The sequence below is a fragment of the Lissotriton vulgaris genome, chromosome 2_1 (assembly GCF_964263255.1).
Source record: "Lissotriton vulgaris chromosome 2_1, aLisVul1.2, whole genome shotgun sequence".
NCBI lineage: Eukaryota > Metazoa > Chordata > Amphibia > Caudata > Salamandridae > Lissotriton > Lissotriton vulgaris.
In genome coordinates this window covers 1,514,675,612-1,514,702,625 of record NC_141687.1, presented here as the reverse complement: position 1 = coordinate 1,514,702,625, position 27,014 = coordinate 1,514,675,612, and the positions used below count along the sequence as shown (strand labels likewise).

The following is a 27,014-nucleotide window of genomic DNA, read 5'->3' as shown; positions in this document are numbered from 1 at the left end:
ATGAAGCACAAGGCTTACATTGTAACTGACAGGGTTAGGGCTTGCATCAAAGAGGAAGTCTCAAAGATGCTTGCCCTTGGGGTGATTGAGTCCTCCAACAGTCCTTGGGCAAGCCCAGTGGTCTTGGTCCTGAAGGCTGCAGCGCCGGGTGCCACACCCGAACTCCGGTTCTGTGTGGACTACAGAGGACTCAATTCAGTCACCAAGACTGACGCGCACTCCATCCCCAGAGCTGATTAGCTCATTGATCGGTTGGGGGCTGCCAGGTACCTCAGCACGTTTGATTTGGCGTCTGGGTAATGGCAGATCGCCTTGACTGATGGGGCAAAAGAGAGGTCAACATTCTCCACCCCAGATGGGCATTTCCAGTTCCGGGTTATGCCATTTGGGATGAAGAATGCCCCTGCCACCTCCCAGAGGTTGGTCAACCAGGTGTTGGTTGGGCTGGAGGAATTCAGTGCTGCCTACCTGGATGACATAGCAGTGTTCAAGTGTTCAGTGTCACATGGGAAGAACATCTGCGCCACCTCTGGGAAGTGTTGTTGGCACTGCGCAAAGCAGGCCTCACGATTAAGGCGAGTAAGTGCCAGATCGGGCAGGGTTCTGTGGTGTACTTGGGACACCAAGTTGGGAGTGGCCAGGTGGCACCCCTACAACCCAAGATTGAAACCATCCTGGCTTGGGAACCCCCCAAAACCCAGACAGAGGTGAGGGCCTTCCTAGGACTCACTGGGTATTATCGGAGGTTTGTCAAGGGGTATGGCAACATTGTTGCACCCTTGACAGAGCAGACTTCCAAGAAGCAGCCAAAGAAAGTGATCTGGACTGACACCTGTCAGAAAGCTTTTGACACCTTGAAAAACGCCATGTGCACGGCGCCCGTGCTCCTGGCACCCAACTTCTCCAAAGAATTCATTGTTCAAACAGACGCTTCAGAGCATGGTGTAGGGGCTGTTCTCTCACAAGTTACTGAGGATGGCTGGGACCAACCTGTAGCCTTCATCAGTAGGAGGTTACTTCCCTGGGAACAGAGGTGGAGTGCAATTGAGCGTGAGGCATTACCTGTGGTCTGGGCATTGAAGAAGATAAGACCCTACTTGTTTTCCGGGTTCAGACAGACCACAGGCCCCTCAGATAGTTGATGCAGATGAGGGGTGAGAATCCTAAGTTGTTGAGGTGGTCCATTTCCCTACAGGGGATGGATTTCACGGTGGAACACCGCCCCGGCACAGATCCCGCCAATGCTGATGGTCTGTCCAGATTTTTCCACCTTAGTGATGAGAACTCCCTGGGGTAGGGTAGTTCTCCCCACATTTCAGCTGGAGGGGACACGTGTTAGACCTGGCAACATTGGCGTGGGTCTCCCTTCCATTTTTACTGTTGCCTCATGTGTTTTTGCTGGTGTTAGCTGCTCAGAGCACTGTGCCACTGCCAATCAGTGCCACAGTGCAAGTGCTCCCTATATGAAATGGTTTTATTGATTGGATTCCATGTTTGGCTTATTTGGTTTACTGTCAGTCCCTAGTACCGTGCACCAGGAGTGCCCAGGGCTTGTAAATACAAATGCTGCTGGTGGGCTCGCAGCACTGGTTGTGCCACCCACAGAAGTGGCCTGGTAAAATGTGTCTAAGGTCTGCCATTGCAGAACCTGTGTGCAAACTGGTGCACCCACTTGCCAGTCCCTAAACCTTCCCTTAACTTCATATTAGTCACCCCTATGGTAGGCCCAAGGGCAGGGTGCATTGTAGCATAAGGTAGGACAAGCCCTGATGTGTGTGGCATGTCCTAATAGTGAATTACAGCCATTTTCGTTTTTCACTATTGTAAGGCTGCCTGTTCTCAATAGGCCTGAATGGGCTGCTGGAATTACTACACTCTATAATCCTAAAAAAACTCAGAGAACATGGTAGAAAGTCAAGTTTAGTATGCCCGAACACAGAATAATAAAATACATCTTTTAGTAAAGTTTATTTTAATATCCTGTGTTTGCAAATACGACTTTTAGAAAGTTAGTATTTGCTTGCCTAACTATTTCAGCCCGCCTATGCTAGGATGTGTATCTGCTGTCTGGTTCCTGTGAGTGACAGGGCTGGGGAATTCCAGGGGACAGGCTGGGGCTGCCAGGTGGTGAATAGGAAGATTACAACCAGATGGGTGGGAGGAGTGCACCTGGACTCTGAATAGGGCTGTACTCTGCCACCACAATGCTGGCTCCACCTCCTGGGGAGCGTCTGATGTCTCTGCCCTGCTCACTGAAAGAAGAAGGCAGAGTCTCCAAAACAAAGTGCTCTAAAACTGGGCTGAACTAGGCACAGGCCCCCTGGCCTGTAAGAACAAAAGATTTGCAGTATAAGTATAGGAGCCCTGCTCCCAAGAAATCAGATCCTGCTTGAACCAAGTTTGGCCTGCAGTGGTTGCCTTGCTGTGGAAGGAGAGGGAAAAGACTAACAGAGACTTTTATTCAACTTGTGCATTCAAACAAATCTCCAAGGGCCTGGAAGCGAGCTTGCCCCCTGAACGGAGTCCCAGGAATATTGGACTCCTGCTGCCCTCACAGCATACTGGACCTTGCCAAGATTTGTCCTGCCGCTGGATCCGCGATCTCAGTGCGACCCGTAATCATGCCCATTTCCAGGCCCGTGCCTGGCCTCCCGCACCGTGTGTCTTCGCTCTTCAATTCGAGAAGTAGCTCGCACCGTCTGCCAAGGGCCGCTCGCACGCCGCTTCACCCCTCCTGTGAACCGCACTGTTCGCTGATTCCCGCCGCTGGACTGAGGGATCAGAAACGCCCCGCACAGCTAAACCCGTCCCGTACGCTCGCAGCGTACCACCCGCCTAGCAACGCGCTGGTAAAGATCCCCCGGCAGCGCCGCACCTGAAGAGCCCGGCCCGGACGTATGACACGTACGGGCTGCCTCGTGCCTCGCTGTCCCCTTTGCAAGAGCCGCCCCGCTGGTGAGGGAACGGCTCGTACGCCGCATCGCCCGTGACCGCACCAAGGTCCGGGCCTTCTGCCGCGCTCCCCCGTGGCACCCGCTCTATGCCGCGCCTCCGGGCGCCGCAACACAGCCAGGACCGCACCAAAAGGGGGGCCGCCCACGCCCGGAGCCTGCCGTCTCATCGTGGACGGCAAATGTAAGGCGTACCAGACGGGTCGGCGCTAGTCATGTCACTAAACTCGGGGCACTGGATACAAGCACGGGCGAATAGAGGGAAAAAATCAGAACTTTTTCTACACAATCTAAAAATACAGGAATATCAGGAGACTGATGCAGAATGGCCCTCTCTTTGTGCTGAACTGGGAGAATTAAAACTCGCATAGACAATTGATTCGAACCGTCACATCATTACCGTAGCCAAGCTATTATAAAGCTGGAGAACAACACAGTTACCAGTTATGTGAAAGAAACACAGAATTCCTGCCGAAGGCGCAAGCCGAAACGCGTTGAATGATTGGAATTGTGGTTCTGTATAGTAACTTGAATCAACTTGATGTATTTTTTTGTATAATCTGTATTTAATCATGGCTGTATAATAATTTTCTGTCTTATATTTCTATATATAAAAAAGAGAGATAAAAAAAAGATTTAAAAAAGTGTTTTCTGAAAGAAATCTGATGAAATAATGATGAGATAATAAAAACAATATAAATAAGTAACAAAGCACGTCTCTTTTTAAGATAAGGTTTCAGGTCAACGTCACTTAGACTATTTGATAAAATGCACAAAACCCGGTGCTAAATTCCTCTTTTTTCTAAAAACGGATATTCCTTGCCAGGGTTTATTCTAATTAGGTAGGAGGCCCCCCTTTTTCACAGGCAACTGCCGTCACTTCTACACGCCTCGTCCGAGCCGGACGCCTGACAACTTAAAAGGTACTGTGAGAGTCGCACTCCGACTTGGGCGCCCCGGACCAGAGAGTCTGCAACGTTGATTTAACCCTTTTTGTGATACAAACTGCCCCAAAAAGAACCGCACTGTCAGCGCGACGTGCAGGGACCCGAAAGACACGCATTTCTTTGAAGTAAACATAGCCTTTCCTAAAACAGTATTGTGGCCTCATTTTTAAACGTTATTTGGATCTTGTGCTAAGCCTTTTATATAAAGACAACTTATTTTTTATACAAAACCTAGTGTGGTATCCCTTTTGTGGTGTGTCCATGAATTACTGTATGTGTTCATAAATGCTTAACCTGTAGCACGCTTCTGAGATAAGTCTTGTCTGTTTGCGCCACACTACCTAGAGGGTGAGCAGGGGTTATTTTAGAGGGTGATCCCCTTATCCTGACTAGAGGAGAGGGTCCCTGCTTGTCACAAGTATTTACCTGTGCCAACCTGAGACCCCCAAATCTAACAGCAACCACAACCTACTTCTGGGGCAGGAACTCGCTCAATGGCTCCCTTGGCCAGGAGAGCCGTAACTTCCTGTTGAAGAAGGGCCAGGTGATCCTCCGACATGCAATGGAATTGGGTTGGCATGGAAGGAGGGGTATTTCCGAAGGGGAGGGAGTAGCCCCTTCAGACTATCTTCAAAACCCACCTGTCCGACGTGATGTTGAGCCAGTGGGGGAGGTGATGGCGAATCCTGCAGCCCGCTGGCGATTGGTGGCCCTGAAAGGTCGGACTAGGAGGGCTTGGAGGCTGCTGCAGAGGGGGCGCTGGTGGACTGGCCCGCCCGCTGGCTCCCAGACCCACGACATTGGGTCCCACGTCCTTGCGCAGGATTGTGGCTCTGGGTGGAACGTGGTGGGTCATCCCTTCCATAGCCACGAAAGGGGGTAAAAGCAGACTGCGCAGGCGAGAGGTGGCAGCGAGGCCCAAGGATCTGGCCATAGTCCTTGAGTCCTTAAAGCGTGGGAGTGCGTTGTCTGCTTTGTTGCCAAACAGGAGACGGCCATCAAAGGGCATGTCCAAAAGTGTAGCTTGGACATCACCCGTAAAGCCAGTGGACCTCAGCCAGGTGTAACGTCTAAGGGCTACTGAAGTTGAAATCGCCCTGCCTAGCAAGTCGGCGGTGTTCAGCCCACATCGGATGGCAAACTTCGTTGCATCTCTTCCTTTGGCCACTGCACGGAAGAGCACGGCCTGGGCCTCCTCCGGGCACTGTTGCAGCACCTGTGCGACCATGTCCCACACAGAGTAGGAGTAACGGCCCAAGATACATGTGGTTTTCACCGACCACTGTCCTAAGCTGGAGGAAGAAAACATTTTCTTCCCAAGATGGTCCAGATTCTTGGATTCCCTATCAGTTAGTGCAGTTGGGAATGTGCCCTTGTAAGTTGAGGCTTGGACCACCAAGCTCTCAGGGGTGGAGAGGAAAATGGGGTCAGCCGGGGCCGGATAGTGGCGTCGGGCAATCACCATGCACACAGGAGCCCCTGTGTTGGGCTTGGACCACGTGCCCAAAAGGATAACCATAAGGGCCTCATTGAACCGCAGCAGGGGATCCGTAGAGGCTGCTGCCGGTTGAAGCACCTCGGTCAGGTTAGTCCTAACGGCCAACATAGGAAGCAAAGGCCTCAGCCGCCCTACACAACACCACTGCGTATGATGCACCCACCTCCATAGCCACGGTAGGGAAAGAAAGCATGCCAAGGTCTGGGGAAGTGTCTAGACCACTGGCCTCACCCAACTCCTCTCTCCAGTTCGGTTCTCCCAACTGGTCTGGCAGAGGGTCCACATACCCCTCCCAGTCCTCCTCACTCTCCTCTGGTAGCCAGGGCCGGACTGGAGACCACAACCGGCCCTAACAAAGTGCTCGCCCCCTCCCGCCCTCCCCACTCGGGGGGGGGGAGGGAGGGGGGGAGGGGAATCTGCCTCCAAGATCTTTGCCGGGCCAGTTTTCGGTCGGTTTTGATACAGGGCCGATTTTGCAAAAACGGCCCAGTAACAAAAAGGGCCCCCAGGGGCCCAAAACCGGCTCCCATCAGTGAGGCACACCGGGGGATTGCCCGGTGTCCACTATGGCCAGTCCTGCCCTGCTGGTAGCCACTCAGGGCAATAGGGAACACCAGGGGAGACAAGTGGTACAAAAGTACAGGTCGGCGCACGTCCCGACGTCGGGCAACGGCGTTCTGGCTCCGGGTCCACATTGAGGTGGAGGCCGAAGTCGACGTTGGCTGGGGACACAAACGGCATCGGAGGGGGCGGAGGTGTCGCCAAAGGATTCGGCGCCGGAGGAGGTGTCACGAGGTCGACCAGTGCCGATCCAGATCCAGGCTTTAATCCCTGGGGGCCCTGCGGCGCCGAAGCCGCCGACATCAAAGGTCTAGAGCCCCCAGCCGAGTCCGCAGGGCCCAAAGGTGCGCCGGCAGAGTCGGGCTGCCCAAAAATAGAATGGAGGGCTTCGTAAAAACTACAAAGTTGGGCAGGGGTCGCCCCCGGTTCCCGGAAAGGGAGGGAGGCTCAGGGTCGATCCAACAAGCTCTGTGGGTGGAGCCAGACGACTACCACCCGCATCCCGCTACAGCCAACGGACGGGGAAAACGCGAAGAGCTACGGTGCTTCTTCACCTTCTTTTTGTGCTCCGTCTTACCCGAACACTTCGAAGAGGAGTGGTGGTGATGGCTCCGGGACCAGTCCCGCTCCCTCTCGACCGGGACCTCAAGACAAAAAGTCAAAAAGTGTCTCGAGGTACAGCTCTCGCCGGATCTACGCTGGTTGGCGCGGAAAAAGAAAGCGGAGTCTAAGTAGATACCGCAACGTAATTCCAGTGACCACAACGCCAACGACGAACACAGAGTCGATCAGCGCCACCTACCAACAAGCAGGGGTACTGCTGAAGAAAAATTATCTGGATCCAGTCTGACGTCTGGGGGTAATTCTAAGGTGAGGAATCCATAACTAATTGTCTCTTTCAGATACAACATTTAAACAGGCAACTTCAGGGTCCCTAATGAGGCAATGATGTTATGTCTGTGGTATTCTGTACCAAGACCTGCACTGGGATGTTTTCAATGGGCAAGAGGAAGTCACGTTCCAATGAGAAAAGTCAGTGCCATTGCCAGGGATCTTTCTTTGTTTACATGGGGAAGTCAGATGTTGCGTATGATAACACAGCTTCTGGGCATCTGTCAACGGAGTCAGAAGCTGAGCCAGGAAAGTTGGCAGTCATAGAAGCATGAGGAAATCAGTGCTGCAAATGTGGCCAAACAGAAGGGATCTTTAATATGCTAGGTGTCAGGGAGTCTGAAAAGGGTGTTAGGTCATCAGTGAATCGGCATGAGAAGTTGCTAGGTTAGGCAGGTGTATAAGCAAGTAAAAACACTCAATTGCACAGTGTAAAGCAAGAACCATCTTCAAACAAGCATGTTTAGTGTCCCTCTATAGTGGGCACTTGATGTCACGCGAATTCGCGTGGCCAATTCCAGAGAGGTTGCAGCGTTAATAATGTACAGAATCTGAGACAGAGTCACACTGGAGGACAATGCAGTGCGCAGTTGGACAAAGGACAGACTGTTTTTTTTTTATTCCAAGTGTCCACTCACACTGAGCGTTTCACCCCTACACAGAGGGTATTATTACAAGTTTCGTGAAAAGATAACTCCAAGGTTTCTCTGGGAAACAATGCTCACTCTTTTTTCCCTAACTTAAGGAGTTGCAGAAGTTTTTGTCACATTGATATAACAAAATAATTCTGAGGTTGTTTCTTAATGATATGTACATATTGAAAGTCACACAATATGCTGCTGTCAGTGCACCCAGTTTGAGATAACCTTGAAATCTTGACAACCCTGTGTCTATAATCAAATACCAATGTACCATTCGAAGTAGGAAGTATATTTTGATGCTCCTTTTAGGCCATTGAAGCATGGATCATCTGTCACAACCCTGGTATCCAAGTCTATATGTGCTTTCACTAGTGTAGGAGAAACCTAATCAAATAACCTGGCTCCAGTGTACTCTTGTCACTGTGTCCACATAATCTTATCCACCTAATAATAATATGCAGTGATTCAAATAACATTAACATGGTTAGATGTAGCAATCGATTAGACATGATAAAATTAATATTCAAGAGAATATCAATATCTACAAAAAATCGGCACATTCTCAATACATGACGTCACTGACGCCAATTTTCTTTGGACTTTGTATCCCACACACAAGAATACTGTACATAAGTAAATGATTTTTAATAAACTCTTTTTGGACAAACAAGTAAACAAAAAAAACACTTCAGGGAATAAACATCAGCAAAGCAGAAAACATCTAAACAGATTATCTAAATCATAGCTGCTGCACTTTCATGGTTGTCTGCTAAAACCAGGTCTAGGTGAGAGGGGTAAGGACTAGATAAGGAAGTTGGTGTATATACACTGAATTTTACATGGATGCTAAAAGCACTTACAGTTTTGCATTGTGACAGTCAGGAGCCGAATTCCTCCTGCGTAATAGGCTGGTGCCTGATTTATTTTGGACAACTTCTGAAGAAGCTCCTTCACAGATACCAAAGTTTCCTTCCCCAAAGCGAACTCCTCCAGTGCTTTCTCCTCCTGGATAACTTTCTGCTCTTGGAAGTCTACCTCATTCAGATAATCTGAGAAAGAAAACATGTTTCTATGTACTATTGTCAGAGGTCATTTGATTTGTGCTAGTAATTCTTAATCAAACAGCGTGAGCTTGCTCACCAAGATATTTTTTAAACGTATAAACAGATAAGACTTGTGCTATAATTCAGTGAATATCTACCATATGCTATGCGCATTGGATGTTCGAAGGGGTTTATCTTAGTAAGCCTATTGAGCAGGAACTATGTTGCAATAACAATTCAAATGAAAGATTCAAAGGTGAGAACAAATGCGTATGTATTCAGGGAGGGGGATATCAATTTGAGAACTCAAACCAAAGCTCAAATATGTGGACATTGAGTTGGAGGGGACAGTTTAAGTGGCAAGCAACTGAGGAAACTTGCTGAGCTGGGATGAATAACCAGAACGCAATATTGTTTTAGGTCCCAACTATCACAATCAGGTTATATCAAAGTTCAGAACAGTAGCTGTTAGCCAAGTGAGTCAAGAGATAGATGGTGATAAGGAAATGAATAAGTAAATAAGTGGACAAAGAAATACCTTGAAGGGTTTAAGGAGATATTGAGAAAAGTAAACAGCTTTCAACACAAAATAGCTCTGAAACAAAAGACCACAGCAGTTGTAGCACCAGGTACCTTCGAAATTTAACAGATGAACTGATAGTACAGTTGGAATAATTGTGCAGTTTGGGAATCATACAGTTGATCAGAAGCTCAGAATGGCTTGCATCCATTCCTCTGGAATACTAACATGATAAATCTTCAAGACTGTGTCTAGACATGCGTGATCTTAACTGCAACATTTGGGTGGATCGCGAATCATTCATCATTAGACATGCCTGTCACTTATTATCAAGCATAGTTGGAATAGAAGCCAAGACACTTTACAGCCTTTGTAAAAAAAAAACTGCATACTGGTACAAACACATGCCCTCTGAATTGGCTGCTGCAGGTTCTGTTTTTCAGAGGGTAATTGTGAATGGCTGGTCAGGAGAGCAGAGTAAAATATTTCCAGTTTATGGACATATTGAAAATAAATTGTTGGATATTGAAAAAGAACAACTCATATTTTTCAGTTTAAGTGTATGCAGATTATTTAGAACACCATGCATCTGAGGTAGGGGTAATGCCAAAAGTAAAAATAATGTAAATGACAAAAACAGCATCTTCATCGCAAGACAAAGATCCGAGCCGATCTGGGCTTGGTGGAATATAATGCAAAATGTGTGTTACATTTTGTAGAGAAGTCTGGCACCTTTCTGGAAATTATTGAGAAAAAATAATCAATATGACTGCGGATTGTGATAGAATTTGTGTGGACCAAATAAGCCAAACCTTGTGCAAACCCAACCTTTGTAAAAGATTCACACTAAAGATATGACCATTAACATGACAGACAGTAGCAACCAAGGGTTGAGAACAGTGTAGATTCAGAAAAAGGATGGTGGTAGAGAACAGAGAATTTTGCAGCCGATTTTTTGTCCAGGATACCTGAAATCACAAAGGAATTGGTTGAGAATACGGTAGATTCGAGAAAATTGATCCAACGTATCGACAACCACCCTTAAAAAACAGAAGTCAAAAGGATTCTATTAACCACATTCCTAACTTATTGACTATGGGTTAGCATTATTTGAAGAACACCCTAGTTGTATCTCGCTGAGTTACAGGCACCATGCCACGCCACCAGGGCTGACCATTTTGCTCCAGCACACTCTGTTACTTGCTACGGGATAATAATGGATATGTAATGGTTTGATCAATTTTTAAAATTTTAATTTCTGCTGCGCTCTGTTGTGTGCTATGGATTACTATATGTTATGTGTAGGAAAGTGCTCCTTTTTGTCATGGCCACCCCCACTTTTTGCCACTGGTAGGGATGTTTTGTGAATGATGTGCACTGGGTCCCAGCTAACCAGGCCCCTGCGTCAGTGCTCTTTCCCTAAAAACAAGGTAAATAGCCTAATTGCAACACGATGGGCACACACTTTGGCACCCTTGTAGGTCCCGGTACCCCTGGTAACTAGGGCATGAGTATCAAAGGGAGTTTCTAAGGGCTGAAGTATGTAGGATGCCACCCTAAGGGACCCCTATACAAATTGCATGCAGGCTGGAATTTCAGACTGCTTGTCCTGGTGCGAACTATGAGTGAAAACACAATATGGCACACTTGTCCCAATGCCAAAGTCACCCCTACTGCAGGCCTTGTAGCCCTAAGACACTGGGCATTATATTACTTGTGAGGGCATGTCTGCATGAACAGATATGCCCCTGTGCTGTTTAGTGCAATTATTAGATGGTAAAAGTGAACAGGAAAGCCATCTTAAATATATGTACTGGGCAATGGTCATTACGCGTTTCCCAGATACATGCTGACTTTACTGAAACCTACTGTGTTTGGTATCAAACAGCTTGTCTTAAAATCTTAATAATTAACTTTATTATGACAAGCAACCAGCAAGCCCCTTGGAGGTGCCCCTGAATATCATACCATTATCTAGTTTACTGAGTAACTGAATCGTCCAGCCTGCCACCACAGGACAAGTTTCTGACCCCTGCAGGGGAGAGCCTATGCTCCCTGAGGCCAGAAATAATGCTTCCACAGAGGAAGGTATGCACACCTCCTCCAGCAGGATGGCTTGTGATATAGAATATCAAGGACTGGGGCTTCAAAGCCCCTGCCACCTTTGATGTGTGACCCCGGCTTCCCTAAGACCTGGAAGATGCCACCCCCTGCCCTGAGGCCCATTAGGAAACTAGCTATGCAAGTAGGCGTGCTGCACCACCAGGCTAGTCACACCCCTAAGGAGGGCTACCTGATGTACTCCACGAAAGAAGGGTTCCACCATCTTGCTTTTGGTGGAATCAGGAACTCTGAGACAAGGTTAGGCCCACTCCCCACAGGAAGTGGTCATATAGGGGGTGTAGGGACCCCAGGGGTAATTAGCTCATTGGCTACTATCCTTCACCAGTTGCAAGCATAAAGGCTTGTTTGTGTTCATTCGGAACACCACTGCCACCAAAACGTGCGTCAAAGGCCTCCAAGAAAGACCAGCTCCACACCGAAGTGGCTCTGACGTGTTTGTTTTCCCTCTTCTGCGGAACACCAGAACCATGAGAACCTCTAACTCACTGACCCATTGGACAGAACCCCTTTGCACCTGAGCTCCCCAGCTTGGGCTCACATAGATCCAAGGAGTCTTTATGGTTCTGAAACCCTCAACCCCTTTTGGGTTCTGCCAGACTGGTCCGCCAGTACCCCTTGTAGCCTCTTTCTTTCAGGCACTTTTCCCATTTAGTTTAGCAAGTAGTGTTCAAGGCTACCATCGCTGAAATCACCTCTGCACCTGCGCACATCATGGCCGGTAAACTTGAACTCTTTGGCTTTCTTAGACCTTTGCCCCTACTTACCTTAAGTCCAGTAAGTTGTCTGTAAGTGTGTCTATGCAGTGAATGTTTCTCCCATATTATAACATTACAGCATTCGAGGATCATGACTCTAATGTGACAGCTGTCATTTTCTACTGTTTTTACTGTAAAATTTGATAACGTCTAAAGAACTTACCCGATTCCAATGAGCTTGATGTCTAAAAGCATATAATAATATATGTTATTTTTCGAAATTGGTCTGTAGTTTCTTCTTTAGTGTGTCTTATTGACTCTGTGTGTTCAAAAAATGCTTCGCACTACCCTCTGATAAGCCTAAACTGCTCACTCACACTAACATAAAAAGATCAGTTGGGATTATTAATTTAAGCCATGTAAACCAATAAGGGCTGTCTGGACAGGTTTCTAGTTTTTTTCCCCTGCAGCGATTTAGTTAGGTAATGCTTGTGCTTTATAAAACTCTCTAAATAAATAAAACTAAGAAATATAAAGTGGGCTTTGAGCATAATGTCACACATTAGCACAAACACAAAGAAGAATGGCTGGCTTTCATTTGAAAAATAAGATTAATGAATCATAGGAAAATAGATGTTTTGAAGGTGGGCGATGTGGAACAGCCGTGCAAGATGGGTATGAGAAATAAAATAGCACGGCCAGTGAAGGTTGATGGGGAGACTGTGTCAGGATTAAGAACAGCAATACAAAAAGATGATTTACGGAATGCTGAACATGGTCAAACATCCACCACCAGTCACAGATTTGGGCTAAATCCATTGTTTCTTTGCTCACCATGCCACCCCAGTTTGGACCCAGCTATATGCAAATCAGCCTTGACCCTGCTCCCCATGGAAACAATCCAGCCCGAACTGCAAAGCTAGGTCCTCCCTGGACTGATGTCGAGGTATCGCCCCTCGTCAGCCAGGTTAGCTTGAATCCACTGGCACAGCGAGCATGAGACCAATGTCTGGACATACCCTTGCCACTTCGGGCGACCATAGCAACACAAAAATATGATGGACGGAATGCTGAACATTGTCAAACATTCACTGCCAGATCAAGGTTAAATCCGTCAGTTCTTTGCTCACCATGTGGACTTAGCCATATGCAAATCAGTCTTGACCCTGTTCCCCATGGGAACAGATCAGTCCGAACTGCCAGGCAATGTCCTCCAATGTAGTTGATGGTGAAAGATAGGGTGGTCATGCTGGATGATGGAAGGGTTTGGAACAAAGAGAAAATAACAAAACCTGTTAACTTCAACAACTGTTATTCATTATTTCTTCATAAAGTGATGAAAGAGAGAGTTACTTGGCGAGAACCTGCCAATCGCTCTTTGGTGGTCGCTTACGTGATGCACTTCCTATATACAACCTTTTTTTTCTTATATTTAGGATTCACCACAAGGCATAGGACCTGTTTTTGGCTTTACTTTCATATGCATAAAGGGAAGGTTCACAGATAAGTAGTAGAACCTTCCCTCACTTACATTTAAGCGGAGGGGAACCCTGAAATAATCTACTGGATATGTGATGCTTAACAAGGGCTTTCTTTGTGTTTTTGAGTGGCGGGCGCCCTTGTCGCTTTTTTTTGCCTCTATTGCTCCTCTGTGTCTAACAATACATATACTTAGCACATGCACAATTTCCACATGTAGTACACAGTACTGATCTATCCATGAACTGTACCCTTCCCAGGCATACATACATCCTGCGCAGAGTCACTCCTCCGGACCAGCACTCCACGGCTACCTGATGTAGGCAAAGGGCGAGTTAAGCAGACAGCAGCAGAAGTTTTAGACAAGCATTGGCATAGCCAATAGGTCTCACCTTTGGGACCTTATAAATGTTTAGCCAGAGATATTGACTTTGCCTATGTCTTTAAGCAGTGCTGTACAGAAGTCTGCAAAAAACACAGTTGATGGACAGAATGCAGAACAATGTCTTACATTCACCCCAGTACAAAGATCTGGGCCTAAATCCATCGTGTTTTGCTCTCCACACCACCCTAGGTCAGACACTGGCTATATGCAAATCAGCCTTGACCTTGTGCCTCATGGGAACAGTCCAGCCCGAACTACCAAGCCATGTCTTTCCTAGACCGGAATCAAGCATCCAAGGACCGGTTTCTGGCGATCAGCCTTCTTCAGCCTGGATAGCTTGACTCCAGTGATGTGGAGAGCCTGGGACTCACGTCTGAGCATACCCAGCCCACTCGGGGTGAAAATTGCAAAAAACACAGTTGATGGGCAGAATGCAGAACAATGTCTTACATTCACCCCAGTACAAAGATCTGGGCATATAGCCATTGTCTGACCTAGGGTGGTGTGGAGTGCAAAAAAACGATGGATTTAGGCCCAGATCTTTGTACGGGGTGCACACGCATGATCCCTGCTCGCCTATACAAAAAAGAAGCATTAGGGATTGAGACAGCAGTACAGTTGGGCACTCAGGGCACAGGTACACACTGTTAAGCATGCAGAGGACTTTTATATCCCAACAGACCCCAATCGTAATAAATGTACTCCAGTATCACAAGTGGCCAGTCACAGGTACTACAAATCCCTTCCTTTGAATATAATGGAGGTAGGGACTTAAAAAATATTGTTAAATTAAATTGAGTTAAATAAAACTAGAAATATAAATAAATATAATTTACAAAAGGTTAAAAACGTATATAAAAAAAAAAAACATTATTTTGTTAACTGGTTGAACTAACCGTGATTCAATTAAATATGAATGTAATTGTTGTATTAAAATATAAGTAAGGTAGTTTAAATTAATTTTATATAACACTTTTATTAATTCTGAATACTCAAACAAAAATTATTAATTTTTATTGTAGGTGTTTTTCATATTTAAACTATAAAAAGTAATTGTAATTTAATACATTCAAAAACTGAATTTTAAATGTAATTAAGTTAATATTGCTGTAGCATTTTTAATTAGTTATACAACTAAAATAAATACATAAATAATATTTGGTTAATATTTAACCTAAACAAAATTCTACTAATTCTTTCTAAGTTTAAAAATCATTTTACATTTTCTCTATGCATTACCATATGAAGATCTGCATATGGTAAAGTTTAGGGTAAAGTTTCCTATACTTCATCTCCATCACAGAGGTGGAGCTCTCCGCATGATAAATAATAAAGAACATTTTAAATACTGAACATATTTTATTATCCTATTAAATGATGAAATAGCGAGTCAATGCACCAGTCGCACCTCCCTCCTTATCCCCTAAGGCAAGTCCAAGTAGAAAATATAAAAAGCATCATTGTGTGCACATCTACTGCACCCGCTGTTTCCTAGGTGAGATCTAAAAAGATCAACAAAGTTCAACAAAGGGTGTGGATTGCACAGCCAGATCAGTATTCCACAATTAATGAGTTCATTCTTTTCATTTGGTGTTCCAGGTAAACTTTATTTTCCATAGAAATGGCACAGAACAGCCAACGCGTTTCGTCCACTACATGTGGACTTAATCAGGGTGTAGTTTCTTCAAAATATTGGAGCCTGAGGCATGCCATGATATGTACTATGGATCAGTACAGGCATAAGTAATCGCCTGTCTTTCGTTGGAACCCCAAATTTATAGGGGCGAGCAAAACTCATCAGAATTCTTGGAAATATGGCAAGGAAGCATCGTGATACGTGTTTTCTCCCGCCTGCAAATTGGAAGGACAGGCGATTACTTATACCTGTACTGATCCATGGTACATATCACAGCATGCCTCAGGCTCCAATATTTTGACGAAAATGTGCCCTGATGAAGTCCACATGTAGTGGACGAAACACGTTGGCTGTTCGGTGCTATTTCTATGGAAAATAAATCTGGAACGCCAAATGAAAAGAATGGACTAATTATTTGTGGAATACTGATACTCCACACACATTTGTTGATATTTTATCATACCGTCAGCATTGAACTTCTCACCATGTGAGATGTTGGCACTTAACACATACATTTCAAACTTAAACTTGTACAGCTTAAAGAATGTGCTGCACTTAGTGGATTTCAGCTGGTGGACTGAGGTGCTGGTATCCAGGACTGGCAGTTCTAGCCCAGAAAGTGGGAGTTGTGGACCAAAATCAGTGATGCGCCACATCATTTAAGCCACATTTATCATTCTGAGTATATGGAAAAGAATAACAAATCTGTGAGTTGGATCTGCGAATGAGAAATATGTAATGAGTGACAAATACATGACTATACAGATGAAGGCTATCGGTGAGTGGCCAAATTGTGGTTGGGTATTAACTAGGTCAAGAACTGTGTGACTGAGTGATGGACATGTGGGGATAGACTTTCTAGGTAGTATATAGGAGTGAAATTGAATAGCAAATGACCCGTTGTGCTTTGAAAATATGTAAGAAAAAGAGAACCCAGCATCTTCTTAAATATGGGCCAATGCTTCATGCCAACTTACAATGATCCTCACCTCTGCAAAGGGAAATGAGAGGGAGCGTCAATCTCAATGTCTCTTCATCCCTTGGGATTCTCTGCTTCAGCTGCCAATAACTGGGATGGATCAAGGCACAGAATGACCACCATATCCTAAGGTCATTGATCTGAGCCAGTGACTGGTAGCTGTAAGGTACACTGTCATGTCAGGAAGACAGGCAGGAGCTTGTTAATTGCAGACACAATTCTAGCACTCTTAAAGTAGGGCAGGGCTGAGATATCATATGGAAGCTAATGAATACCTAACGAGATTTTATAAATCAAAGATTAAGGTCATACAAAGAATCTGGGTTAGACTGCGATATGACTAGTCAAACTGTATAAGTGAAACATTTTTTTTTCTAAAAGACATGCTACAAATTGAGAGCGATGAACCAATAGAAACATAAACTGTACAATAAGAACTGTTGAGAAAGAATGTCTTTCCTAGTCACAACAAAATAGGAATTACGAAAAATAAAATTACCTTTTACTAACTTTTCATGTTTGTGGTCAATTTCAAGAATTTTCTGATAGCAATTCCTGGCCTAAACGAGGAAACAATCAGATTAAGATTTGTATTTAACACATGCAGTGTAGCAGTGGATGGGGGAAATTGTATACCCCGATTACATCCTCGTTTAATACATTATGACCCCTGAAACACTTAACTAAACAGTGTATACTGTATGCAAGAAACTCTGAAATCAAAACAGTACAGATTTAATGAGAAAATCACTTGTTATAAGTATTTTCACCTTCAAATGTGTCACGCACAGCGGTATGGTAGACGGTGAGCGGGGCACTGCTAATCACCCTGGTGTTCCCCCAGATGTTCTGGTATTGACGGTGGGGGGCTCCGATGAGCTGTCCCCCCCACCGGCCTTGAACTCTCCGGGTCAGATGCACGCTTGCCGAGCACAAGATGGTGGAGTGCTCCTCAGTGCTCTGACTGCGCCCCCCTCTGACCCCACTTATGGGAACTCTGCTATCATGGTTTTTGGGTCCTGACCTGGGTGCATCTTGCCATTTTGAGATGGTTTCCATTGATGACCACGACCCGGGTCTGCCATGTTGTGGATTCTTGTCCTTTCCTTTGGTCCATTGGATTCCATCCTGCCGACCTTCAGTCATTTCTCCTTTGCTGAACTGCCTTATCTCTTTCTCCCCCTCAGGTACCCCTCTCTCCTCTCACCAATCTCAGCCTCCCACTCTTCTCCCCCACCTACCGCTCTCTACCCCTTTTGATTTTTTTTATTTCCCCGTTAACTCAGTAAATATGTGATATATACTTGTCCAGCCTAATCGCTAGTAAAATGTAATCCTGAGCAAATCTACTATTTGTATATATATGTATACAGAGATAACTCTAACCACTAGTATATGTAGTAGACCCTTGTACTCACCAGCATTCCTTTTTTTTATTTTTTATTTGTTATTACTCACTACCATTCCTATGTGATTCTTAGAGTTTATCCATTTGTATCTTTTCCTTGAGTGACTTTACAACTTGTACATTTGCAATTTTCTCTGTTTAGGTCTCTTCCTTGTGTGACTTTACAACTTGTACATTTGCAATTTTTTCTGTTTGTATCTTTTATGTAACTCATGTAATCCTAAGTCCTTATGTATGGCAACTGGTTCTTTTGTAAAGCGCTCCGACACCTTCAGGTAATGTTTGCGCTATATAAAATCGCTTTAAATAAATAAATAAATAAATAAATATCACCTGATGGACCCCAAACTTTCAAAATTAATGTTCTCAATATTTGTAAACTTACAATGTTTCGCATAGTGAAGTGTCGGCAAAACACCACAAACCACAGAAAACCTTACGAATCATAGACCGAGCAGAGTTCTGATATTACTTCTCAAGAACATAATAGGACCTTACCTCACCATAGTCCTGTAGTCCAAGATTCGCTTTTCCCATGTGAACGTAAGCTTTAATACATTTTTCATTGCACTGCATGAAGAAGAACCATAAATCAGTTAATTTATGCACACATGCATGTCTACTAAATGCTAATACATTTTGTAACATGACATTTATATTTTTTGAAAGATTATACTGTAATTTTATATATAAACATTCACAATAGTGTTCACTTTTGGAGCTCCAAGGTTGTACCGCCTGTGAGGTGGTATCTTCTAGTATGCATTTCTCATAATTCAAACAAAGTGATGTTAGTCCCCAGTTGTTTTATTTACCCTCTTTGACATAAGAGGTCTCCAGCAGTGATTTCTAGTGTGGTCATTTTTTTTTATTCCAGTCTCCCTCAAAGATTCAGAAGATGCATAGGCTACTTCTGGCACCATCGTCACTCAGAAGCTTGCTTCCTTTGATAATCTTCGTTGAGGTAGATAGTTGTGGTCCCTTTGGCTTTGGATTGCGGATTGATTTAAGGTTTCACCCATAATGTCCTGTCTGCATAATCCTGTGATAAAAATGTTCTCCAATGTTTTCACAAAACTTATACAAACATTGGAGGGGCTCTTCCCTAGACATTTGTGCCCTGAGCTCATAACATGCACATGGGTCATAAGGTCATACTTCGTACACCTTTTTAACACTTATATAGATGTCAGTAGGCGAGCCAAGACTTTGAAGGTCAGGCTACAATGATGGTCCTTCCCTCTTCCACTTTACAGAAATCAAAGGGGCCATCACCTTTGGGTTATAGCCCAAAATGCTTAAAAACATCTTCACTAGACTCCACATCTTTGCCCTATGTTCAAAGAAAACATTATCATGAGGTGTGTTTCAAGTCCATGTGCTTTTTCAATCTGGAACTGAAGTAAAGAACACAGAGTTCACAAAACCCCTTTCTTTTACAGGCAGGAGCGCAGTGAACTACAGATAAATACCTGACACACGGAGAATGAAATGCCCAGGAACAAAGTGGAAAACGTGTCAGAAGCAGACATTTTGATATTCTGAATGTTTTACCTCCTCTACACCACTCCATATTCAAGGCAACTGAATTCACCAAGATCCTCTCAATAGCCCAAGAAGCTGACTTAAAACAAAAACATCCAAAGTGCCAGTGGAGCCCTGTCCTGCTATTTGGCAGAAGCAATTTCTCTCAAAATGTGAAGCTGACCTCAGAGACGTAATTAACATCCCCAGCCTCAAAGGCTTGGCCTAGCTCGATGAAACACCCTTCTTCACATTCCTTCTGAAGAAACAGGCAGTCGACCATTGGATTGCCAATCTTCTATATTCCAGCAAGGTCATGAAAAGATGGAAGAATGCATTTATGTAAACCACCTTTTGCTTTCCTTAGATGAAAACAAGGAAGCACCTTTCCTGCTTTTGGACCTTTCAGCAGCCTACAGCTTTGTGGACAACAACATACTACTACATGGGCTCCAGGGCTGTTTAATCAGGACCTGCCAAGTAATGGATGTAAAACTTTCTTACACACACGCATGTACAATGCCACGGGGCCTCGCTAGCCTTTCTGTTTAAATACATGTGTTCTTGCTGCAACTCCTCGAGCAGTATCAAATAAGCAGGCAAAATCAAAATCAGTAAACAGGACCACAACCCTAGACCTCATGTTCTACCAGATTCAAAGTAACGTGCTTTACACTGACAGAGAAACATATACAGACTCACCATTCTTTGTTTAGAAATCCTCGCTACTGAGGACCTCTCTCAATCCAATAAGCAACAAGCATCGGAAAGAAAACAGGTCTGGCCTATGTGAGAGCTATTGGCTTTCTAAATGTTTTTTAAGATGCTGCACAGCAAATCGAACTGCTGTGCAACATGGCTTAAAGTGAAAAAGGTGCTTTTACACGGCCAGCGCGGACAATGTCATAAATCGCTTTTTTTAACCCATGATGTACAGAAGCCCATGCTGCTGTGCAATATTTTTTTTTTTTTAAAAGCAAGGGGGAGAGAAACAGGAGAGGGGAATGGAACTGCAATAACAGACAGCAGGAGGAGGGGGTATGAGGAACACGAAATGAGGGAGTTACGGAGGAGGAGGAAGGGAGTACCAGACTGGGGATAGGGGAATGGGGGGGGAGAGTTTGAGTTTGAGTTTAAAACATTTATAAAGCGCGCATACACCTGGCGGTTTCATGGCGCTGAGGAGTACTGAACCCAGAAGGACAAGAAATCAAGGAGGAGGCAAGGAATAAAGCAGTTATTGTGGGAAGGCTTGTGAGAAAAGAAAGGTTTTTAGCGCCTTTCGGAAGTGTGGGTATTGAGTAGAAGATCTTAGGTGAGCGGGAAGGGAGTTCCAAAAGGTAGGGGCAAGTGTGGAGAATTTCGTGCCCCCCCCACTTTTTACGCCTAAAGCGGGGAACTGCCAGCAATTGTTGGAAGGAAGAGCGCAGTTCCCTGACGGGGGCGTAGGCTTTGATTTCCGAAGAGATGAAGGCAGGGGCTGCGCCGACCCGGGCCTGAAAAGTAATACAGCCCATTTTGAACTGAGCTCGTTCTCGGATAGGGAGCCAGTGTAAGGACTTGAAGAGAGGAGTGACACATAATATCTTAATCACATCATGAGCAGCGGATGGGCACAAAGTAAGTAGATTCAATCTGTGCTTGGTCCATGCTCCATAGAAAGGAAGGGAAATCAGGCTTGGCCTGTGCTGCCAATTAGGAGGCTGCATAGAAGAGGGACACTGAAGCCATCAAATATTAAGCAATGGGCGACCTCAAAGCCCTTTTTGTAAAAAATACTTTCTCGCAAGCTACAGCACATGCAGTGAATGCGCTCTCTGGGAGGCGTATTCAATGCTGACCTCTCCTTATGTGCCCTAAATCAATTTGGTGGTCGGAGACATATATTTACAGCTTTCCACACTCATGAAAATCCAGCACAACTCCAAAATGACCATCATAGGGAATTGATACACCTTCACTTTAGGAATTCTAACCATGTCAACAAGCCATTCCTACTGCATCCCAATACTGCCTTATGGTTATGGATTTAGTTAAATCTACAAAATGCAATAATGTGAGAATGAAAGCTCATTTGAGCAACATACTGTTAACAAAATTAAGGAAGGTAATCCTGGTGTACAGGATACAGGAAATATGATATTTAAGGAGAGATCAGCTCAAATGGATTTTTATTTTGTCTGGGAAACAACCTCTGAAACACCTACTGATTACTAATAGGGATGAGTGGTATTCATTGTCTTTTGCTGAAAATGTGATTGCAGCTATAGAGCCCCTGATGAGCTAGCCTACTTTTCACTCCTTAGTCTGGTATTTTTAAATGAACATAGATAATGACTTTGAAGTCTTTAGAACGAGAGTAAAAGCCCTACTGTGGCTGCAGACTCCTTGTATTTATTTACAATTGATAATTTGATAGTCACCGTGTGTGTAGAGTTATATTAAACAATGCTTGACAAAATAGCACACTTTATCAAGATTGTCTTAGTATAATTCGGTTTCATATTCTGAATAGCGTATTATTCTTTAACGTTCTAGTTATATAGGGCCATATATAGGTAATCTCTATTTACCGATTCTTAAATACCGAATTTTACTGATTCGGTATTTAAGAATCGGTAAATAGTATGTAGGTAAAAATTCGGTAAATTTTACCAATTCGGTAATATTCGGTATTACCGATTCGGTATTTACAGATTCAGTAATTCCTATTCATTCCTATGGCCCTGGAAGCCCATAGGAATGAATGGGAAGCCATTCACTATTACCGAATCGGTAATAGGGGGACCATATTCAAGGGTGGCAGGGTGTCACATTGACACCCTGTTGCATCCCTGAATCGTGTATGTGTGCACATGTGGCACACATACATGCCCTAAGGTCATGTATGTTTGCAACATGGCACTTTTAAAAAAGCTCAAAATTGCTTTTTTAAAGGTTTTCAATATTTACCACCAACTTGTAGTTGACTTCTACTTGCTACTGCACGCTCGCGTAAACCGCTGCTACCTGCTGATTTTAATATTTCAAAATTCACTTGCACTTGCACCTGCACCATCGCGCTGCTCGAATTTAGGACGCAGGCGCTTCTCAAGTATTGTGGACATCTTTGGGGGCCATAATTACTATTTAGCTCTTACCTGCACTATAATCGTCATGCCACCCGCATTTTGCGGGACTTAGGGCTTGTTGGAACCGCATTGCGGCGTTTTGGCCGCCATCTTGGAGGTGGGTAGCCAGGAGGTGCCGATTAACAGGCGCCATCTTGGGTGAGGGGCCAGAGGTTTGCCTCGCAGGACTACCGCGCTCAACGGCTATATATGGTGTGCCTTCCTCAAGGGCGCAGCGCAGGCGCGCAGCGGGCGCGCCGATGACGCGCCGGAGGTGCGCCAGAGGTAAGCCCGTTTGCGCCCGTTCGCGCACAGATCGCGACTAGCGCTAGCTATGCTGCCTCTCCGGCGCAACCTCGTCTAACCTACTCCAGAGCAGAGCTAATTCAGCTCGGTCAACATCTCCCGGTAAGTAATCCGCCGGGTTCTACCATCAACAACTCTGGGGTGCTGTCCTGTGGCCTGCTCAACGTCCAGTCGCTCTGTAAGCATCATGTTGAAATCGCACTCCTAATTGACTCATATGGGTTGGATGTGCTCTTTCTTACTGAGACGTGGACTCGAGCAGACAGTGAGGTAGTACTTGGGTTGGCCTGCCCTTCGGTATATAAAATCAGGCATAACCCTCGTCTGGAGAGTAGAGGTGGAGGTATAGGGCTTATCTTTAGAGACACTTTGGCCTTCTCTCAGTTTGAGGTAAAGGTGGTCCAAGGATTTGAACTTATGGGCTTCTCTCTTAAAGGACATATAGGAGTTTTGCAATCCGGATTGTTATGTTATAGACCACCCGGTAATGCATTGTCCAAGCTACCAGAACTGATTGACTTAATCTATGATATTTCTAATACTCATGCCAGATTAATTATTTTGGGGGATTTTAATCTGTGGCCTAACGGGCCTTTGAATACAGCCTATAGAGAACTGTGTCAGGCCTGCAGCAACCTTCAGTTGCAGCTGCTGGTACTTTCTCAGACTCTCCTGAAGGGCCATGCCCTAGACCTGGTTTTTGCGGAAACCACTCAGGTTGTGATCAGGGATATAGCTACCCAATGCTGGATGGATCACGCTCTAGTCCATTTCTCCCTATATCTCCCCGCCGACTCCTTGAGAGAGAGCGGTTCGGGGCCTACCAAAGTCAGTAGGCAATGGTCCAAACTCCTGAACAACACTGGTCCACCTACTCTGCTCCCTGGAGGTTTCATTTTGGAGGGGAATGTGGAGGCGAGTTATTCCAGTCTGTGCCAGCAAATCGCCAACTCGCTGGACAAGCTGGTTCCCCTACGGAAATCAAGAGATAGACGTAGGCCTGCCATGCCATGGTATTCTAACAACCTTCTCCAATTGAAACTGCGGTGCAAACAGGCAGAAAGGGCATGGAGGAAGCATTACTCTGAGTCTGCTAGATCCCTCTTCAAACGAGCACTGCTGGACCATAAAGCCCAGATTAAGTGCGCTAAAGCTAAATATCTAGAGGATATGCTGCTGCAGGCATCCAACAAATCGCAGACCTTGTTTAAAATAGTTCATGACCTTTCCAGGCCGACTTGTGCGGCAAACAATATCCCGGCCTCACAGTTCCTATGTGATACTCTGGCAGCTGCCTTTGAGGATAAAATCGCCACTATCCTGAGTGGACTTTCTAACTCAGGTACTCCCTGTTTCCAGTCATTAGCTGCCCCTGCACCTACTCTTATTTTATGTGAGTCAGAAGAACGGACAGGTCATCCTCGGCTGGAGAGTTTTAATCTTCCCCCGTTCGATGATTGCTGCTCTCTAGCAAATGGGGTGCCCTCGGGCTCTCCCCTTGACCCACTACCCCATATCTTCTGGAAGCTTTTTCAGGAGGAACTTTTTCGCCCCCTCTATTCCATCTGTCATCAGTCTTTTAGCACTGACACGGTTCCGGAGTGTTGGAAGCTGGCAATGGTCTCCCCCCTCTTGAAGAAATTCACACTCGATCCCACCTGTCTGGCGAATCATCGGCCAATCTCGTTGCTTCCCTTCCCGGTCAAGATCATGGATAAACTTGTGACCCAGTCTCTGTCCAGCTTTCTGGAAAGTAACACCTGTTTGGATGTGGCCCAGTTCGGCTTCTGGCAGGCTCATGGTACGGAGTCGGCGCTGGTGGTCGTGCTGGATGCTCTTCGCTTGCGGGTCGACAATGGCCGGGCAGCCTTCTTAGTGCTGCTTGACATGTCGGCCGCGTTCGATACGGTCAGCCACTCCACTCTCATCAGCAGGCTGGAGGAGATTGGGGTAGCGGGATTGGCACGGGATTGGCTAATCTCATATCTCCAGAATAGACACCAGGTGGTGGCTTTACCGCCTTTCAGGTCAGGTATCAGGAGAGTAGGGCAGGGTGTACCCCAAGGGTCAGCGATTAGTCCTATTTTATTTAATTTGTACCTTCGTCCCCTGATTAGTTTGATTAAGTCCTTCGGTATCTCCGTGATTAACTACGCTGACGACACCCAGCTCATCTTCTCCCTTGAAGGAGAAGATGCTGTGTCCAAAGAGACTTTCCATCAATGTATGACTGCCACTGCAGACTGGTTGAGAAACAATTCTCTCCAGTTTAACGGCTCAAAGACCGAGGTACTGTATTGTTCATCTGACCGTACCCGTGTCCTTTACCGGCAGATTTTTGGCCTTCATCCTCCTTGGGCACAGTGGTGGTGGCGGACTCTGCTCGCAACCTTGGAGTTATGTTCGGCCCTAATTTACAGATCAATGGTTTTGTTAACAAAACCATTTCTACTTGCATGATGCTACTTCGCACTCTGCGAAAAATTCTTCCCCTGCTTTCGGCTAAGGCCAGGCCAGAGGTGGTGCGTGGTATTATCCTTAGCAGGATTGATTACTGTAACGCACTGCTTCTGGGGGCACCCAGCACTCTGATTAGCAAGCTGCAGCGTATTCAAAACATGGCAGCGAAGCTCGCTCTCCCCAAGCCGCGCGCAGCTTCCTCCTCCCTCACGCTGAAAGACCTTCACTGGTTACCAGTTCAGCAGCGAATCTGCTTTAAAGCATCCTGCCTGGTCTTTAAGGCTCTGCACGATCAAGGACCAGTCATGCTGCAGAATCTTTTTTTGTGGCTCCATGCAGCGAGACCATTACGCTCCTCCTCGGCATGTTTGGTGGTGGTTCCGAGAATCCAGAGGCTACGGATGGGTGGCCGCTCCTTTGGATACACATCCTCTAAACTCTAGAACTCCCTCCCCCTGTCTCTGAGGAGTCTAAGGGTATTTCCATCTTTTAAGAGGGGCTTAAAAACCTACCTCTTCCCTAGGACAGTGTAACGGTGTGATTGTGTATCTGGTTCAGTAGAGTCAAAGCGCCAGGATACCCTCTAGGTGACAGTCTGCGCTAAACAAATGTGCAATACATACATACATACATTGTAGTTGGTGGTAAATAACGAATCCTTAAATCAAAAATGCACTGACTTGAATGCTTCCTACATAGGATTTAAGGATTCGGTAATTTACCGATTAGGTGTTTTAAGATTTCGGTAATTTACTGATTCCTTAAATTACTGAATCGGTAAATTACCGAATCCTTAAATCAAGCCACCTACATTAGAAAAAGCTAAATAGCGGTCGGTAACGGCAAACTGCCGTTACCGATTTTCGTCTGTTACCGACTGGTATTAAGCTACCTACATATGGCCCATAATGTTTTAAATTCTATTTAATGTTTATGTGGCTAGTGGTCTTGGGCAAGGCCAAGGGCTAGAATAGCGTGCGCCGCCATTATGGAGGTCGTACCAGTCCCCGGGGACAGGGTTGGGGGGGAGGGGTCGCCACGCTAGTTGGTGACGCGGCACTCCCACCCCCAGAATTATCTATAGGGAGGATCGTATGAGCATGAACCGGAAGCACTTTAGCCGGAAGCACTAAGCCAACGTCGGGCAGGCCGGTCTGGACCGGCCTGCTCTGTGCTCCCCCTTTAAAAGGGGTTTGTGGGGAGCAGCGCAGTCTCTTATCTTTTCGCTCACCACAGGGAAGGCAGCCAGGCCCGCAGTGGCCCGTAACTTGTTTTTCTTTTTCTCATTTTACAGGTCTGGTCGGAGCGGAGAGCAAGAAGTGAAGCCGCAGGAGCGGGGTTTTTTCTATCTCGTTGGAGCGGAGAGCCAAACGAAAGCGGATTGTTTTCAAAATGAGCCAGTGAGCCTGTGGCGTCGGGACCCCGTTGTCTTGGAAGGTGTCCCCAAAGTGCGAGCAAAGAGCAGTGCAGGCGGCAGAAGCCGGTAATCTGGTGAGCAGTTGGACAGCCTCATTTCAGTTGGTGAGGTGTCGGGGGAGGGGGCGCGCATCAGCCAAATTTTTAAAGGGCGCATGTGCTATCGGGTGCGATCGCCGACTAAATTAGCTCATTTGGGAGAGCGTTAGACTGAAGAGCTAGAGGCCTCTGTGTTATTCCTAGGCTTCGGCACGATCCGAGAGGTTCCTTGCAGGGTGCAGGAACTGCCTTTGGGGCTAAGTGCAGAAAAGGAGCAAATCACACGATGCAATTGAAAGGGCCAGACAAAAATGGCTGAGTTGGGTAAAGAAAAGCCAGACGGGGTGCCGGCAATACCGGCGGGTGGTGCAACGTCTGTGGTCTCGGTCCCGGCCACTGGT

The 27,014-nt window shown here is 45.8% G+C and overlaps 1 protein-coding gene across 3 annotated transcripts in view; it reads right to left on the bottom strand.

The window, feature by feature from the left end:
* The window catches only part of TTC12 (tetratricopeptide repeat domain 12), a 377,867-nt gene that overhangs the window by 226,286 nt on the left and 124,567 nt on the right, over positions 1-27,014 (bottom strand). For all 3 annotated transcript variants that reach the window (XM_086957373.1, XM_086957375.1, XM_086957374.1), the window contains 3 exons: positions 18,257-18,328; positions 16,850-16,910; positions 8,350-8,538 (listed from right to left, as the gene is read on the bottom strand). In XM_086957373.1, coding sequence (XP_086813499.1) covers positions 8,350-8,538; positions 16,850-16,910; positions 18,257-18,328 — 322 coding nt within the window. The remainder of the gene's footprint in view (positions 1-8,349; positions 8,539-16,849; positions 16,911-18,256; positions 18,329-27,014) is intronic.